This window comes from Ctenopharyngodon idella, chromosome 15 (genome assembly GCF_019924925.1).
Source record: "Ctenopharyngodon idella isolate HZGC_01 chromosome 15, HZGC01, whole genome shotgun sequence".
NCBI lineage: Eukaryota > Metazoa > Chordata > Actinopteri > Cypriniformes > Xenocyprididae > Ctenopharyngodon > Ctenopharyngodon idella.
Genome location: NC_067234.1, coordinates 31,348,068 through 31,368,040, shown reverse-complemented (window position 1 = coordinate 31,368,040; position 19,973 = coordinate 31,348,068). Strand labels below are relative to the sequence as shown.

Genomic DNA, 19,973 nt, shown 5'->3' with positions numbered 1-19,973 from the left:
TAATGCACCCATAAGTATCCTAGCTTGCTTCTCTCTGTTCTGGAGGGAATTCGTCCATGTCATACTCATCAGTGTGATACTTTTGTTTTCTAATTTTTTGAGTCATAGATTGCTTCACATTTTCAATCTATATTGCAGTTGCTTAACTAAAGAGTGGTACCCTGGCCCAATCTCATCCCCCTCTATTATGTCTTGCAGATTTAGGATATTTTGCCACCATCTTTTTGGCAACTTCAGTAGTTTCTTTTACTTGGGCAAGAACTTTTTTGCATCATTTGTGGACTTGGGACGTTTTTCTCTCTCCAATAACTGCATCAGTTTCCTCTGGGAACTTAATCCACTGTATCAGTAATGTTGGAAGTGTTCTGATTGTAAACTTCTAGGTTGCAGGAGGTCCTGGCGAGGCACCAACAGTTGAGCTGCTGGTTTCGTCTGGCCTTCAAAAACACACAAAATAATTATCTATAACACAATGTGAATGTTTTTATATTTCCAACCTTTTAGATGTTTTAGGTCAGGCGTTTTGGGCACTATTTGCATTCTGTACCACAATACATGACTTACATCTCAGCTCAGTCTTTTCGGGCTTGAATTGAGGCCAAAAAAAAGCTTCCTCAATAAGCTTAAAATCATAGTATGTCTCCACACCAAGGGATTGCAAGGTCTCTTCTAAAATATCTTTTGTCACCTCTTGAAGGTCAGGGAAGACACTCAGTGATAGTGGTGTGTAAAAATGTTCTCTCCAAGTCAGCTATTTCTGGAGTCAGGTAAGTAGTAATTAGACATTTAGTGAAGTAACGCTGTACATATAAGAAGAGTTGTTACTTTTATATTTTTCAAATTGAATGTTATCATATTTACTAAACATATATGAGCATATTTAGGATGGTTTTTCCACCACTGTGGCCAAAACTATCTTATTTCGATGACACATTGTGTTTCAGCAGAATGACTTGCCATTAGTTTACAATGTATATGTCACGCATTGCTCAGGAACAAACCAGGAGTAAACAAAATACTATTGATTAAACAGCGAGAAAAATAGGAGCTTTAGGAATTGCGAACACACGTTTAACACAAACAATACCATACAGGGAACTAACTCAAACTCACACAGAGCAAACACAGGAAACTAGATGGCACATAGGTCAAATCAGTAACTATGAAAACCAATAAGAAGCGGGAACATATGAAACTGGGTCAAACTAAACAAGCAAACAGGAACAGGGAAAACAGAACTAACATAACAGAATGTACACGTTAAAAATAGATACAACCTACCAAGTTGTTAATGTTAAGACATTGCAACATGGTACTTTGTTTTGTCACAGAGTACAGACAGTGTTCATAATGATAGTTAGCTTCATTTATTTTCATCATAAAATACACAGTGGCGTCATTTTGAATTAAAATAATGAGAAGTTCTCCAAACTCAATGGACTAATCATTTTTTGTCACAAGGAAATGACCTTTATTTATTAAATTATTTATGATGTACCTTTATTTGAGTCTGTGGATAGATATACTTGATTTCTGAAAAGCTAAACTCTCTCACCACATGTTCACTGTAAAGGATGGGGTAATAAGTGCCACTGTATTTGACTTGCAGAAGCTGACTGCATCCTGGCCCAGCTGAAAGATATACCTGAAACATCTGATGTTTTTTGGATAAAGTTGATTTTAATGTTTTTCAAATGCCTGGCACATCTCTTGAAGTAGCTGTTTTTACTTTAGAAACACATCGTCCATAATCTAATCAAGGAGCCAGATTTAAAAATGAGTGCTGGATAGTGTTGCAAAATGATGTTTTGGTTTTAATGGACTCTCAGGGAATAAAAACTTGATTCTTGTTTCCAAATAATCATGGATTCGAATGTCAAGATAGGCTACCTGTGCATCTTTTGCGCACAAACCATAACAATATTTTTTAGCTGGAGAGTTAACTCCCACACGTCATCTTCTGGATTTTGCACTTTATCACCAAATGATACAGGAAACAAACTCAAGAAATTCCAGTTCTATAGGGCTTGCCCTGAAAGCTTGGGCACATCAAAGACGACAGCACATGGATTTGTGAGAGCATCAGTTCCTTTGTACTTGAACTGCTTGATGCGCCGGTTCAAACTATGAAAATATAAGCCATTGCTTTCTCTTAATGATATACTTCAAGTACAATGCAGCATCATAGGATAAGAAACCCCCAAATATGTCATTGCCTAAACAGACAGGAGAACATGAAAAGATTTCAGAGTATTGAAAATTACTCAGGGGATGCACAGATATGAAAATTTTGTCTGATACAGATAACAATAATTCTTTATATTTGAAATCTGATAACCGATATACTGGGCGATAAGTCTAAATCCAAATTTTGATATCATTTTTTGAGAGCCTGATTACAAAAACAGAAGTCTCACCATTAAAAGTCATGTCCCAAATACTAGAACATAAATCAAACACTAAACACTTGAACTAAGTTATGTGACAGACTTGTGTTGCACATGTTGCACTTAACTGTATTTTCCTTTTTGAAGTGATTCCAATCATATTTCGAGCAATTCAAAACCATCATGGTGAACAGTCCACATCTGAAGTGTCTCCGCTGAAGGAAATAATCCATTATTTATCAGCCTTAATATATCAGCCGAATTTTCTTATCAGGTTGATAACGATAAAATTAAAGTGAATATATATCAGCTGATACCGATATTGTCATGATATGTCAGTTGTGTTCAGTTAGTTTCAGTTTTCAAGGACTTTTAGTTTGTTTTCATTCATCACGTGTTCCTTTGTTTGAGTTCCCGCCAATCATCAGTTCCCATGGACACTAATCATCACAGCTGTTCCTCATTTAGGTTATCACCATGTGTATATTAGTTCCTCACTTTCACTTTGTTTGTCCGATCTTGTTTATATTAGCATCTTATCTGTTGGATTTATTATTAAACTCTGCTTTTGAACCTTATTCCTGTTCTTCATCGATCTGTCTGTCTACAACCATTGCTGACAGATATGGCGGCCAATATGCTGTGCATCCCTATTTACCTTTATGCCTTTGTTGTCTTGACTGTCTTCAGTTTGTAGATCTCAAACAGCAGAATTGTAACTTCCAGGGGTGTGCTGTAGGTCAATAAACTCACTTTGTGTGATTTCATAGTACCTGCAAGAGTACTGAGAATGACTGAAATTTTCTGTAAACCCACCAATGCTGATTGAACCCAAACTATAATCAGCAGTACCATACCAAGCTCCTTTAAACGTTTTACCACCTACAGTTTTTCCGTTTTCCTCCTAATCTTTTAAATCCACTAACATCTATGAGAAAACCTTAGCACTTCCAAACTGTTTTAAGTCATTCTCGCTCCACAATAAGACAAGAGACATGTGATCAAAATTGGACTGGACATAAGCAGGTAAATTAGCCTCAAAAATGGACAAATTTGTGCTTTTTCTTAGAGCCGAGGGGATTGACAATTTAAAAGCATTAGTTTCAGGCATTCTGAATCAGTGAAGAACTGTTTGGACTTAAAGTTTTTGCCATCACTTATGTCACCAAAATCATCTCCACATGGTTGTGACACTGATTTCTTCCATAATTCTGATTCCAGTAAACTACTTAATGTTTGTATAACAGGTATGTAGTATGCAAAACTTTGTCATATTTTCTGACAGGTCTGATATCTCTTGAATATATTGTTCTCATTGGTCCCTGATGACAGAAAGAGAAAAGTTCTGAATTCTTTACACAATCACAGACTTTACAAACAACATCATCTGTTCGACTAGTTAGTTTTTAGAAGTGAATGCAGTTTACTTAAAGTGTAATCCTGTCCCAACTCAGGCACATTTTGCTCATCTCTTCAACAATCGTCTGTATTGTTGAAGCCGGAAGAAGGAGCAGTGGTAATTCAATGCTTTCATTTTTTGTTGCATCATTTGAGCTTTGGGAAGCATCTTCACATGCAATGACAGTAGAAGAATGAGAAATAGTTTCCCTGTAAATCAGTGGTTCTCAACCTTTTTGACCTGTAAGCCCCCAGTGTCCAACAAAATGTTCGAAGGCCCCCTTGCATACACCGTGTGCAGAATTATTAAGCAAGATGAATTTCTTATATATTTTTTTCCAAGCACATTTTGCCAATTTCAAACCAATCTTAATAACTACTAATTATTTTGTATTTAATCATTTATAAGTGATATATAATTGTTCATGAAGGCTGGAAATGAAAAATGTCCTATATTCAGGTGTTCATAATTATTAGGCAGGTTTTCTTTTACAGGCAAAATGAGCCAAAAAAAAAAAAAGAGATTTAACTCAGACTGAAAAGTCAAAAATTATTAAATGCCCATGAGAAGGATGCAATACTAATGAAATACTAGAAATTGCAAAGTTAAGGCATGACCATTGGACAGCGAAATGCTCATAGGGGTCAGCAGGGTCAGACAAAAACAGGTGGAGAAGAAAAGACACGTTAACTGCAAAAGAATTATGAATTAAAAGAACACTCCACTTTTTTTTGAAAATAGGCTCATTTTCCAACTCCCCTAGAGTTAAACAGTTGAGTTTTACCGTTTTCGAATCCATTAAGCCGATCTCTGGGTCTGGTGGTACCACTTTTAGCATAGCTTAGCATAGTTCATTGAATCTGATGAGACCGTTAGCATCTCGTTAAAAAATGACCAAAGAGTTTCAATATTTTTCCTATTTAAAACTTGACTCTTCTGTAGTTACATCGTGTACTAAGACCGAAGGAAAATTAAAAGTTGCGATTTTCTAGGCCGATATGACTAGGAACTATACTGTCATTCCGGCGTAATAATCAAGGAACTTTGCTGCTGTACCATGGCTGCAGCAGGCGCAATGATATCTAAGTCTCAGAGACTTACGTAAAGAATCCTAAAAAATGACCCCCAGTTAATAAGAATCACAAGCTGAAGTGTTGTAAAATACAACAGACTGCTTTTTTATAGGCTCTCTATAGACAGACAGATTAAGAGTGACTCTTGAAGGACCAGCACCACATCCTCTTGTGCCACTGTTTGAAGAATTTATCTTCTAGAATATGGCAGTGAGTTTTGGAAGATCTTTTTTAGTCCATATCTGCAAGACGGACTTTTCAGGATAGGAGACGGACTAAAAATGAACTCCCACACCTTACTGCCAGATTCTGGAAGATAAATTACTGCCTGTGATGATCTGCTAAACTTTTTTGTTCAGAAAAAAGAGGATATCAAGTTGCATATTGAACCTTATATGACCCATCGCTTAATTGTATTACTTCTGCGGTATTCGATCAGTTTACACTTATTTCTCTTCGAACTTTAACTGAGATAGTTGGCAAGTTGTTGTCACAATGTTATCCCATCAAGACTAAAGCAGACTTTTGATATTATTGGTCTGTTTAGAGTATACTGACTAATTAATAGAAGTCTTACATCAGGAGTAGATCCAGCGAGTTTTAAGCATGCTATTATACAGCCCCTTCTGAAAAACAAACTTGGATTCTAGTTACTGTTTTTATCTAAAGTCCTAGAAAAGTTTAAGTCAATTGCAGGCTTTTCTAGTTTAAAATAATATTTTCAAAATTTTTCAGACAGGGTTTAAAGCAAATGACAACAGCACAGAAATGGCCTTGTTAAAAGTTTTAAGTATTTTGATTTCGATTGACTGGTAGCTCTGTGATTTTAGTCTTATTAGATCTCAGCACAACGTTTGATACCACAGACCACAATATTCTTGTCTCTCTCCTAGAAAAGACGGTGGGAATCTGGGGCATGGCACTCAAATAGTTTAAGTCTTTTATTTTTAATAGGACATTTTCAGTTAATCTTGGTCAACATTACTCCAGAATGGCCTCATTGATTAGTGGTGTACCACAAGGATCTATTCTTGGCCCAATCCTGTTTTCATCATTTATGCTACCTCTAGGTTCTATATTTCAAAAGCATGCAATATCTTTTCATTGCTATGCAGATGACATTCAGATGTACCTACCTTCATGGAAACAGGATAGGAGTTCAACCGAGTCATTATTGAATTGTCTACATGAAGTTAAATCATGGATGTCACTAAATTTCTTAAATTTAAATGAAAGCAAAACTGAAATAATCTGGATTGGGGCTCCTGACCTAAGATTAGCATCTTCTCTAAGGTCTTTTAAATGAAATCTGAAATTACATCTACTTGTATCAGCGTTTGGTTCAGCTGGGTTCAAATGGTATGCTTTCAAATCACTTTCGTGGTACTTTGATATCATACACTGATTGGTCTGCGCAGCGCCGCTTCAAGTCGAACACACCTAATAACAAGTTAATTATTTAAATAATAACGAATCGCCTAACGACTAGCTGTATTTCTGTTCATCAGGGAAAAGACCCGGAAGAGGAGGATGAGGTTGCTGTCGGCATTGAAAAGGGTTTCATGGACGAGTTCTTTGAGCAGGTTTGATATTTACATTGCTTATTTACTTATGAAATACACTGAAAAAATCCTCAAACTCATCCAGACTGTCAGGACTTGGTTTGAAAGAAAGAGAGTTGAGGTGAGGAACTATTCACAAATGCTACTTTAATTTAATAGAAAAGACTAAGGCACTCAGGAGAAAAAGAAAAGATGAACAGGAACACAAACCAACACCATATACAACGAGAACATACAAAGAACTAGGACTGTCATGATAACAGAGTTTTCACTACACGATTATCGTGGCCAAACTAAGTAGTTAATAGTCTCTTGTTGGCCAGTTTAGACAAGCCCACCATAAAACGAACAAAATAAGCCCTGCAAATCAATAAAAGAACACGTTATACACAGACACATCATATTTAACTGTATTTGATGATTTGTTAATTGCATTTAATATATTATACTTTCAATAAAGCATTTGCAATGGGTTTTAAAAGCTGTTTTTATGCATGTTTTTTGTCACATTTACACAGTTTTGACTAGCTTGAATATACATTTGCATACTATGATTTAATTGAGTGGATAGTTTAGGTAAGACTGGTTTCACATATGATTGTGTTTCATGTAGGAGGCACAATTTATTTCTGTTTGAGTTTCTATGAAATGAGGTCTTTCTCTGGGTCTTGTTCCTTCACCATAATGAGCATTCACTGAGGGTGAAGTTTAAATCTTTTGAAACTGGTTGAAGCTAAAATGTGCTACGATTGTTCAGCACCATGTGGTCGTTATCTGATTGGATTGTGTGGATGTGGGTATTAATTTAGTGTTAATGAATAACATGTGTTTGATCAGTTCTGATCCCCCTCTTCTCTCTCAGGTAGAGGAGATTCGAGGGTTCATTGGCTCTCTGACAGAGAAAGTAGAAGAAGTGAAAAGAAACCACAGCACCATCCTGGCCTCTCCAAACCCTGATGAGAGTAAGACACCGTTACACATTCATAATCAAGTCTTTCATTAGCAGCCGCCATTAAAGTCAGAAACATAGAAAAGATCACAGTCTGTCGTTCAGCTTCACCGTTACAAACCAGCAATGTGTCTCAGTAAGAACTGAAGTGAATTTTTTATAACAAAAGATGTTATGAGTTGCATTCGTGTGTGTGTTTGTGTGTAAAAGCTCAGTGTTTAGTGCATTTGTATGCAGAGTTTGTAAAAACATTGGTTTGTTACTACATTGGTGATATGTTTGCAAGGCAGCTGTATTTAAAGGGATCATGACTAGTGTTGCACGACATACCTGTACTATCGCGATACCCTGCTGTTAAAGGATTAGTTCACTTCAGAATTCAAATTTCCTGATAATTTACTCACCCCCATGTCATCCAATATGTTCATGTCTTTCTTTCCTCAGTCGAAATTAAATTAATTTTTGAGGAAAACATTCCAGGATTTTTCTCCATATAGTGGACTTCACTGGAGTTCAAAGGGTTAAAGGTCCAAATGTCAGTTTCAGTGCAGCTTCAAAGGGCTCTACACGATCCCATACGAGGAATAAAGGTGTTATCTAGAGAAACCATCCAAATCGAACAATGCTTTATAGTTTGTTCATGTGCCTCTGTAGTGAGTATGTATCAAAAGTGGTGCACTGATGGCCAAACGATGAACTATCATCCAGCCATGTGTTGTCTGCAGCTCACTGATGCCAGAGGGGAGCGGAGACTGTCGTGCATTGTTCACAGTGACCGCAGGGCCACAGTGTGACAAATCAACAGAAGCTACAACAGTGGTGAGCAGGGCATTGTGTCACAGCACACAGTTCATCACAGCCTTCTGCGTATGGGGCTATATATATAGCTGACGCCCCAGCCAGGTCCCCATGCTAACAGCATGCCATCGCCAACAATGCATAAAACGGGCCCAAGTTCATCAAGATTGGACCGTAGATGATTGTAAGAAAGTGGCCTGGTCTGACTAATCAAGATTCCTGGTGCATAATGTTGAAGGCCAAGCTCGAATACTTTGATTACCAACAGAGGCCATGGCACCTGGATGCACTGTTAGGTGGACACAGGCTGGCAGCGGTTGTCTAGGGACACTTTAGACCCCATTATCCCAATAGCACAATCCCTGACAACTGTCAGGTATCTGAACATTGTTGTGGACCAAGTGCGCCCATTCATGGCAACTGTGTTCCCTGCCAGCAATGGCCATTACCTGCAGGATAGTGCGCCATGCCACACTGCCAGAATCATAAAGGAGTGGTTCGAGGAACATGATGGTGAATTTCTGTTAATGCTTTGACCTGACATGAACCCAATCGAACATTTGTGGTTTGACTTGGAAAAGTGGGTTTGCGCTACATCACCACCACCTGGCAATTTACGGGAACTGGAGGACCTGCTGTTGATGGTACCAGATACCCCAGGAGACCTATCCCCACCTCATTGAATCATTGCCTCGCCGCATGGCTGCAGTTTTGTGGGTTAAAGGAGGTCCTACAGGTTATTAGATAGGTGGTCATAATGTAATGCTGCATTGGTGTGTGTGTGTATATGTATATATATATATATATATATAGCCTATGTGGCGATCTGAAGGGTTTCTCAGAAGCGGAAGTCGTCATGTTGGGTACTTTTATAGCAGCGAATGAGAGACTTCAATTAAATATATATTTTTGCTTCCATTTGCACAAATAGCTAAAGAAAAACTCCACAATAGTGTTTTCACAACTTTCAAAAAGAGGAAAAAATAGAGAGCGATTGATAACGGCAGTCAAAAGTGATAAAGATGTCATTTTTACCATCACTCCTACAGCCGCTGTATTAGAAACACCCTCACAGCGTTAACTAGTTTTTTTGTAATTTGATGTAAAGGTAATATAATGCTTAGTGTTATAAATGTACATATATTTAAAAAAAAAATAAAAATGTAAAAAAACCTTGCAGGATTTACGATATTGATGACCGTTAAAACACGTCATCACAGTCTGTGAAAGGGGTCTATTCCTCTGTCAGAGCGACGAGTGTCTGTGTTTGGAGTGTATGTCTAATGCCCATTTGTATACATAAACACCACTAACCTTCGCAAACTCCTATATAAAACACTAACCAGACATGCGACCATACTTAAATGTGCTCGTAAAAATAAGCTATCAGTGCGCCCACAGCGCACACTGTTTGCTTCGCATAATAATAACGGACTCGTGCATGCCTAATGTACGACTCCTGTATGCATTTGTAATCGTCTTTACCTTGATTACAATCTTCATCCATCAAAACTTTTACTGGTGAGGTACTTGTTTGCTTTATTCAGCCCAACAGACTAGTCCTGACTTTATTAGTGGCTATAAGGCGATAGAGAAATCGCCCATTTCGAATAAGATTTGGGGACGCTGATTGGCTAATTTTTATGTCAAAGCTTGAATACGTTAACAGCAATTGGCTAAACTGCTACATAAACCCCTCAGCCTGAGAGCTGAACTTGAGACGTGCGGACAGGCAGAGGGGGCATATAGGAAAAGCGTATTTTTTGCAGATGATTTTCTAGTATATAGCATGCATATATCAATTTATTTAATTTATAATAATAATTATTATTATTATTTAGTGTGTGGCTCAGGGAGGGCAGCACCCTAGTGCCCTCTATTGGCCAGCAGCCACTGCTCATGACACCTTTAAAATCAATGTAAAAAACAAAACATGTACCCAAATATAGGATTTACATTCTTAATTCCTGGGTTATTGGCTGCATTCACACATCTACAGTGTGCAGTGCTGGGGTACTACAGGACCAGGGTCGGGGACCACTGCTCTATAACACAACTGCACCAAAACACTGCCAGGACTCTCTGTGCCAGCAGCTGTGGTCGCACTGAGTTCTTGTCTGGTCGGGTTGTGCCGTTGTGACTGACACACTAAATGCCAGTGTTCTCCTACAATCACAGCATGGCTACTCTGTTCTTTAATTTACCCACAGTAAATGACTGTACTCTGTGCTGACACAGGAAGTGTTGATGGATTGATCGATCTTTCTCCACCGTGTGGGTAGTGGTGTATGGGAAGGCTAGAACAGTGCCTGAAGTCAGGGAGAGCAGCACGACACTTTAGTCTCACGCTCGTTTCATACATGTGCACGACTGATCCACGGCTGTATAACACAAATACAACTATTAGTTTTAATAGTGAAACTAATGATTTCAAAATAATGTTTCTGAAATGACTTTTTTCAGCATTGGATTATCTTTGTACACAGTACAGTAATACAGTCTTTCATAGACATAATCAATATATATATATAAACAATGTATTATTCCATTCATTTCTTCTATATAGATTTATAGATTTATATTTATATTTAAACATATGGTACTTCTCTTATGTTAAAAGATAGCATCACAACGATTTTGAATTCAAACTTATCATTGAATCAAACATGCATTTTCTTTTGCATTTTAATCTTTATACAAGAAATCCTGCTGGCCATACAGAACACTGTTTTTACACCTCCACAATGAGACCATGAGTGCCATCCATTATGTCACCTTTTTCTTTGGTTTTCCTTTACCCAGGCCAGAAAGTCATATGTTGACTGTGAAAAAACAGTGGATTTAAATTATATGCATTTATGGTGAAAATACTAAATTTTTTGTCAGTCCATGTTCATTTTTCTCCTGCCGGACTGCATCCGTGTGCAGTGTGAATGCTGTGAGCTGGAGTCTGACCTCTTGTGTTGTGAGGAGCTTAGAGACCCAGCAGACATTTTTGGTCCAAAAGGAAATTCTGTACAAACATTAAAGGGTACATAACACACACAGTTTCGGCCAATCTCATGTTAATCTTGAGTACCTATAGAGTAGTATAGCATCCTTCATATCTCTGATAGTTTTATCAGATTTATAAAAGACAGATACGCTGTACTGAGTCTTTCCGAAAACAGCCGAGCTCCTGGAGGCGTGCCGTGGGCGAAGCTATCGATTGTCAGTTAAATGTATTTAAACACACAATACACCATTGCATTATCCCTGGATAACTTTTGATTAATTTTATGTACAAAGTATGCACGGTTAAAAAAATCTGGTGGTGCGCGTGCAGTACGCGCGCACTCTTCTGGTGATGAAATTCACTTCAAGCGCACTGTACATTGACCCTCGTGTACATGTAAAAATGAATACATTATATACAGGAATATTGGAATATTCGAGTAGTTAGAAATGATGTGCATATAAACATATTCTGTGTCTCTCTCATTTATTTTCTAACAGAAACGAAAGCAGAGTTGGAGGAGTTGATGACAGATATCAAGAACTTGGCTAATAAAGTGCGCTCCAAGTTAAAGAGTGAGTCCTTCATCCTCAACAACACAGATATTTAAACTGCAACTATATTCAGAAGCATCAGATAAACAATTACTGTACCACATGACTGAAGTGCACTCTCTCTTCACCTGTCAGTCACACACAACACTTGCTCTATTCCTAAACCTCACAAGCTGACTTACTCAAGAGACGAGTCTTTAGTTTAAACTTAAACTGGCTGAATCCCAAACAGGGATTTCTGAGTTTATGAGCCAGGCAGGAAAAGAATCTACCCCTGCTGTAGATTTTCTGATATTCTGGGTATCATTAACTGGCCATAATTTTGCGATTGCAAAGAATTTGATGGACTGTAGTGTGATGGACGTAGGCCGGTAAGAGGTCCGTTACACTCACCCCCATAAACCTCACTCCCATCCGGGACATGGCACCAATGTAACCCCTCCTGTTCGAGTCCCACTTAAAATTCCTGACCACGGTCTGCCGGCAATAGGAGCTTACTTAAAGCTTTATAAGTAATTAGCAGAATTTTGTAATGTGTATGAAACGTAGTAGTCAGCAAATGTAGTGACAATAAACTCAGCTGATATGATCATATTTCTTGGTTCTACTGAGCACTCAAGCTTCAGCTGGTTCAATATGCAGCAGCTAATTTAATATCCCTCCTGGACATTCTCCAAGTAGTGCATTACAGTAATACAGTCTTGAGTCATGAGCACATGAATGAGCTTTTTGGCATTAGAAATAGAGGGTCGTCCATATCATTAGCATTCACTCTCATTCACTATCGTTCCATAAAGTGATGAAGCGATTGTAGTGCCATTTGATGCGGCTCTCCCACAACATCATGACACTGATAGCAGTACCCACAATCACATATTCCAGAGGGATTTGGAATAAGTTTGGTTCTTGTTTATTTAGAGTTAGTAAATAAATAACCTCAGGAATGACTCCTCTTTTTAAAAGACATCCAGCGGACCATAGAGCAGGAGGAGGCATTAAACAGTGAACACCCTTCAGCTGATCTGAGGATACGGAAAACACAGGTGAGAGTCTACATGCCAACACGTCAGTCTGCTACTCACTGATGACTATCAGATATGTTGTTTTGTGTACATTTTTTAAGAGGTCTCTGTTTTTCAGCACTCCACCTTGTCACGTAAATTTGTGGAGGTGATGTCTGAATATAATGCAACACAATCAGATTACAGGGAACGCTGTAAAAGACGGATACAGAGACAGCTGGAGATTAGTGAGTAAACTCATACACACACACACACACACATACAGGTGTGAGCCTGGTTTGTTTTCTCTGAGTGCCTCCTCAAAAACATTTCCAAATTTTTCTTCAATCATGATACAGTGCTAAGAGATGGTTACAACTACACAGCCCAGCCTAAGATAGCTTTCATATTGGGAGATATTTGCATGCATCAGGGAGCCACTTTTGAATTGGGGCATTGAAATCATGTTTGACTTTCGCATTTTACTTTCGCTTTCGCTATCACGTGTACTCTGTGAATAGGGAGCGGTGATACTGAGTGCACATTCATTTACTCTCATCACGTGAACTCTGATTCCTGCTGCACTACGTACAAATCTACAGCTCTTGTTGGATGAGCTGGATGGGACTGAAGTGACTGTTATCCAACTTAATTAAATGTTTTTTTATTTTTATAAAAAGCAAAACAACAGTGGAGGCGTAATGTAAATATAGCGATGGCATGTATGGCCTAATTTCACCCTTACGCTCCATCATGGCAATATCACGAGACAGACTTTCACCTTGACAAGAAATCTTGTCACATTTTAATCTTGCGAGATCTCATGGCACAAGATCTCATCACACCCATAATATATATAGCCAACTTACTTCTGTTCCATGACAGTTTTCCACAGCTGACCCCCATCTGTCTGCTGGGCCTTTTTGTGTCATCGGCTTCAAGCTGGAACCATAATCATCCTGCCAGTTTGGGTGAAAAACCACTTGTGTTTGTAGTCCAGGACAATGTAGTAAGACTGGCCAGCTGGGTCGCCCCACACTCGATACACACTCTGTATTTAGTGTATTCAGCGTGTAATCAAATCTGAGATCTGTGATCCCGTCACACTGTTCATTATTAACTCGGTGTGCTACTAATTACAGATTGTCAAGGATGAACAATGGTGTACGTCACCTCTCTGTTTCAGGCTAGTGATTCTCTATTCTCATTTCAAAAAGTGCAGCAGTTTCAGCAGTAGATCTTTTTTGTGTAATTAGCCATAATTACAGTCTTAGACACACATTTACTCCATTTGTTGTTGTGATTTTTGTGTCATTTGACCTTTGCGTGGAAACACTGATCATGACCTCACAGTACGGTTATCTTGATATTCCCATTGGAGTGATTTTCACACAAGGTAAAAATTTTTGTTTTGGTCACACATCACTTGAATGTGAGAGTGTCAGATGACCCCTCCCTACTTTTATCTCGGAGCACCGGCTAAGGAATTTCTCCTTACCAATTATCAACACAATGAAGACAATTAGTAAATGAATACCATGAATGAATAAAGGAATAAAATGCATAAGATGCAAGTAATTGATGTTGCTATGGCAGAATTACATTATCGTGGTAATCCATATGACCCCAGGGGATGCTTAAATATCTAAGTGAAATAGCAGGTGTGTGTGTAACAAAAATCCTAATAATCTGGTAATGCTTTTAATCTGGTAATGTTCAATCAGATTGATCTCTCAAATAGACTGCATACAGTACTTGCTCAGGTGGTTGCTGGGGGTAATTTTCTCCATCTCTAGCAGCTTGCAATGTGATTTCATTTGTTAAAGTTATGCATTTTAATGAGGTACTTTTGATCTATAATTGCTCAGGCACAAAGAGCTGGTTTATGTCAATAGTTAATCAAACCAGGTTAACATTGCTAGAGTGACTAAATAATACAGGGCCCATATATAGGGGCATATTACTAACATGCCCTTTAAATAACAACAAAAAAAAAATACTGCATCGTTTTCAATTTCCTCAAAATAACAGATGGGTGCGAGTGCATTTGCTATTTAAACAACATGGGTGCTGGACATGAAAATGATAAATGCGTCAGGATGAAACAAGCAAAAAACACTTGTGTCGCACCTGCCTTCGCATTGTGCTGGGTGTATGATCGGGCACCAAGACCAAATACATTAACATTTCGATATTCATTAACATGCTAAAACTATTTTGAGAGTTGTCATGATTGAACTACATTTACCCATCAACCCCTGCATCATACTGTAGTCCTGAGAGAAGTGACACCCAGTAAAGAACAAAGAAGGTTGTTTGTCGAAATCGAATATACATTGTATGTCTGTCATTGTATCATTTTACATCATTGTATCATTTTATAAAAATGTAAACCTATGCTGCTTTATGTGCTATAGCACAAGCAAGCTATTAATATCATGTTTTTTTTTTTTTTTTTTTTTTGCTGTTTAGCGGGAAGAAATACAACAAATGAGGAGTTGGAGAGTGTGTTAGAAAGTGACAACCCCATCTTCACTTCAGGGGTGAGTGGATACAGCATTGTTAAAAGTAATATATTAGCACAGTAAACATGTTGATGTCTTTCTTATTTTATGGTGCATTCCATTTGTAATTGGAAGTGTGAACACCCCCTCAAGTCTGCAACAACCCCAACTTCATAATCCAATATGGCTGCTTAGCGCATCAACTGTAGTGAAACGGTAGTAATGTATTGTTATTAGCACTTCTGTTTGTCTGTGTCTGCACACAGTACTATACAACCTCTATTTGTGGACATGATATTTCGGCATAATATGTGAAAAATACCGCTTTTGTATGTGTTTGTATATTCCGAACAAGCAAGCACAACAAAGATTTGCCTGGACGCACCCATCTTTGTTCTCTGGGTCAGGCTGATCAAGGTGTCTTGGCCAGAGAAACTCAGGTTGGGAGTTTTGTCTCAGTAGGTGGTAGGCTGAGCGAACAGAAGACCCCCATAATTTTGGAAGAACCGAGGTAGGCTTGAGCTTGATGAAGATTTTTGAGATTTTTTCAGATTTATGAACAATATGCTTGAGATAACCTAATGAAGAAGGACTTGGATTGTCGTGTCCGAGATACCTGCTGTATACTGGCCATTGTGGTAGCTGCTCCGATTCCGAAGCAATGGATGGAATAGTGTTCTGGAGATATGCCAGAGATGGTGAGAATTTGACAAAAGTGGCTTGGTAAACTAGAATCCCCTAGCCATTTTCCTGGTTTCAGAAAAAGTGGTTCTTGGGATGATGCGCAATTCAGAAAGAGGCTTGTATGGATTGATGGAGTAAAGACGGAAAATGTAGATAGGAAATGACACTACTAGTTGATTGGTTTTAACTTCTACTAAATGTGTATATAAGAGAGTATAGGGCAGGGATCCTCAAATCTGGTCCTGGAGGGCTATTCTCCTGCAGAGTTTAGCCTACCTGTGATTTTCTAGTAACTTGGAAGACCTTGATTAGCTTGTTCAGGTGTGTTTGATTAGGGTTGTTTCCAAACTCTGCAGGGCAGTGGTCCTCTAGGACCAGATTTGAGGAACCCTGGTCTAGGGTATAAGCCATAATGTTAAAGAGGCTGGGATGAATGGACGGATTGTAAATGGACGAAGATGGGGTAAATTTGAGCACCTCAGAAGGCCAAAAAAGGCAAGCAGGAGCATGGATTCTAAGGTTGAGTTGACTCAAGCAGCCTGAGCATAGCAAGAGGATGCATTGGCTAAGTAGACTGGATGTTAGTGGTAGGCGTTTAGCAGTAAGAACTGGTTCCTGTTTTGTAAGCCTTTAATGAGCATTGACAAGTGAGAATGAGAGATAGAAGATCAGTGGTTGCCAGTGGCCAGTTTGTGGATGAAATTGATTCCTGATACAGTAGATAAGTCTGAATGGTAGATGCACAGATTTTTAGACTGGAATGAGCATGTTTTCCATTGAGGAAAGGAGAGTTGATAGAAGGCAAGGGATGCTTTAAAACAATTTCAACTAGTTAGATCTAGTACTTGGGGCAAGGCCATTGAGGATAGCTTCTCGTGATTCTGAAGCCAAGATGAGATCTGCCTTTGTTTATGATCTCTACTACCACTAAGTTATCTGAGTGATTGAGAATAGACAGCCTAAACCCTTTGTGCCCCTAAGGGATAGATACTGTTATGACAGGATTCATTTTGTGAAGTGCAGATGAGGAAATGCCTAACTGCAGGACGAGAAAACTAAGCCTTGGGGGCCACTTGGAAGCAAACCAACCTCCACCATAGTAGCCTCTTGGTTCGGAGAAAGCAGCCTGAAGGTTGGCGGAGATATAGGAGGTGTTGGGAGTTATTTCTATGACTGGGTGGAAACCTTTTGTGAACTCTCCATCAGGATGATTTTGTAGAGCGGTGGCTAGGTCTTTTACCTTAAATGGTGTACTAAGATACATTGTTAGTCAGTCCGTTGGTATTGTAGGATTGTGGGGGCATTGTGGAGGCCGTTTTGCAGGGTGATGTGTCATGACATTATGACTGACAGTGAGTGGTTCACGTGAGGATGCCGGAAGTTTGAGTGTTACTGGACACTGAGTAAAGTTGGAATAATCTTGTTTTATTGTCAGAGTGGCTGAAGTGGATGCCTTTACTTTTATGAGCTTGCTGAAGGTGAGCCACGGTCCAGTTCTTGATATTGGTCTAGGGCAGGGGTGGCCAACCCTGTTCCTGGAGATCTATCTTCCTGCAGAGTTCAGCTCCAGCCCTGCTCAACACACCTGTCTGTAATTATCAAGTGTTCCTGGAGATCTTAATTAGCTGATTCAGGTGTGTTTTATCAGGGTTGGAGCTAAACTTTGCAGGTAGGTAGATCTCCAGGAACAGGGTTGGGCACCCCTGGTTTAAGGTCTAGGAGACATGCCGCAAAAGGATATCGGCTAATATCTATGGAAGTGGTCATGACCTCTTGCTCAGATAGTCTTGCTTTAAATGCGTACATATCTATTGGGACTAACTTAAGTACTTTTACAGAAGAGCAAGCATGGGTGCCCATCTAAATGGTATTAGTCAATCACCTCTGTCGAATGACCAAGACTAACAAGTTTATGAACGTGAGATCCGTGTACATGGCCACAAGACTCTGAGCGGCATTGGAATATGAAGTACAATCTACAAGTACAGTCTAAAGTAAAGATTTAAATAAGATAATCAAATGTCTAGGTAAATAATTATTAAAATGACCAATAATCAATTGGCATTCTAGCCTAAATTCTATGTCATGATAACATGGAGTCAGAAAGTTAACTGGAATAAATTACTTTGCGCACTGAAAAGACAGAACCCTCAGGAAACCTTCATCCACACCAGTCATTGGATTAATTGAGCTTACAGGACACTAACACATTTGTTGAGACTTTAGAGCTGCAAAGATTCATATTTTGTGAGATAGGAGTTTTCAGTCACCTTCTCATAACATACTGAACTGTTTTGTTGTTGTCTTTGCGCTCAGTAAACCAGCCAGTGATTGAAGCATGTGGAAAACTATGTTGGAAAACTTGCCACTTTCTAATACCTTTCATTTTCACTACAGATCATCATGGACTGCAACATCACTGAACAGGCCATGAATGAGATTGAGACGCGACACAGTGAAATCATCAAATTGGAGAACAACATCCGTGAGCTGCATGATATGTTTACGGATATGGCCATGCTGGTAGAAAGCCAGGTGAGAGTAAAGCTGCTCACACTGATAAAAATGAATCACTGAGATTGTAAAATAAAGAAGTGTAAGTGTAATATAAAGAAATCTCTTTTTTTTTTTTTTTTTACAAATAAATCTTTGTTACTTTACTTGGAAGATTCGAGTAACTCACTTAATTTGGATTTGTAGCAAAAGCATATTCGCACTTCTTATCCTGGGTAATCTAGACAAGGCTTTGTAGACATGCATTTCCGACATACTTTCTAATTTACATTTACTTAAAATATTTATTGCTGGATTTGGCTGATGCAATGAACCCTTTTCACATGGTGACGACATCTCCATATTGCAATGTAAATCTAGCAACTTTTCTCATATTTCCAATGTTTTAATTATTTAGGGTAATTTTATAAAACTGTTGTTTACGGTTGCGTGGCAATTTTCCAAATCCATTAGTTCTTTTGTTGGAAGCTTTGCGACGGTGTGTATTACCTCAGGTACACTACAGCGCATCTGTTTACTATCTCATTGTGCCACGCTGCATCCAGTGTAGACAGAATCACTGATTGTAATGGTTTCTTGTTTTTGATGCTTCGTGATCTGCCGCTCACATCTGGTACCGATACAGTTTAGCACTATTATATGTGATGTTACCTTGCTTTTTGTTTATATATAAAAAAGTCAACCATACTGTGATTTCAAATACAGCTGCTGAAGGAGTGATAGTTTGGCTTCTGACTGCTCAGAAGCCAAACTATCATCTGTCGTTATTTATTTCATTTATTGCATCCAGTGGTTGTAGACCTTGTCCAGATTTATAGGGCCCTCTGCTTGCGTAGACTGGATTCTCATTAGCTGGTTCTCATTAGCTCACTAGACGCTTGGAATGTCCCGAAAATGTCATTTTTTTAGTGTCCAGGTTACCATCTCAGCAAATGTCTGCAACGCTGATTGCTGATACTTTTGGCAGATACGTTCCTAGCAGTCTCGTCTGTTTGTTTTAGAAAAGCGTGCAACTTCTCTGTCAGTCTTGTTACATCATCTGTACCATGATCAAAATCAAGTGTTGAATCCAGTGTTTCTAGGCTAAAAGCAGACCATTCTTTAAGCTCACCTTCAGAAAAACAAGCATAAAGATGGTAACAGACTTTATGGGCAAACAGAATAATGTCCGCTGTATTTAGCTCACTGTCACTTGTTTCTAACAGCTCATTCAGTCAGTTGCTCCAATAAACATGCTGTCCGAGATACTAAGATCGAAGTTTTTCCATCTTAGCTCTGGCAAAGCAATGGGCATCAATGATGCTAAGATTGCTTCGCTGCAAGGACACACAGAGCTGGGCTAGTTCTTACAACTTCTACTAACTCTGTACTTCAGATTGGTCAGTTTTTTGAGAGAGTATTTTGCAATCATGTCGTCTTTGTCTTCTTATTTTGTGCAGTACTCTGTTAATAGACTGTAATTCAGAAAAAACGCATTTACAGCTTAACGAATGTCATTCAAAGGTTTGAGAGACAGTGAATACTGTACTGTAATACTCCTTACTGCATGAATT

At 38.7% G+C, this 19,973-nt stretch overlaps 1 protein-coding gene across 5 annotated transcripts in view; it reads left to right on the top strand.

Annotated features, from left to right (window-relative positions):
- The window catches only part of stx1a (syntaxin 1A (brain)), a 42,882-nt gene that overhangs the window by 9,531 nt on the left and 13,378 nt on the right, over positions 1-19,973 (top strand). For all 5 annotated transcript variants that reach the window (XM_051861598.1, XM_051861599.1, XM_051861596.1 and 2 more), the window contains exons 2-8: positions 6,368-6,442; positions 7,284-7,383; positions 11,664-11,738; positions 12,681-12,760; positions 12,858-12,966; positions 15,191-15,261; positions 18,304-18,441. In XM_051861598.1, the coding sequence (XP_051717558.1) occupies positions 6,368-6,442; positions 7,284-7,383; positions 11,664-11,738; positions 12,681-12,760; positions 12,858-12,966; positions 15,191-15,261; positions 18,304-18,441 (648 nt within the window). The remainder of the gene's footprint in view (positions 1-6,367; positions 6,443-7,283; positions 7,384-11,663; positions 11,739-12,680; positions 12,761-12,857; positions 12,967-15,190; positions 15,262-18,303; positions 18,442-19,973) is intronic.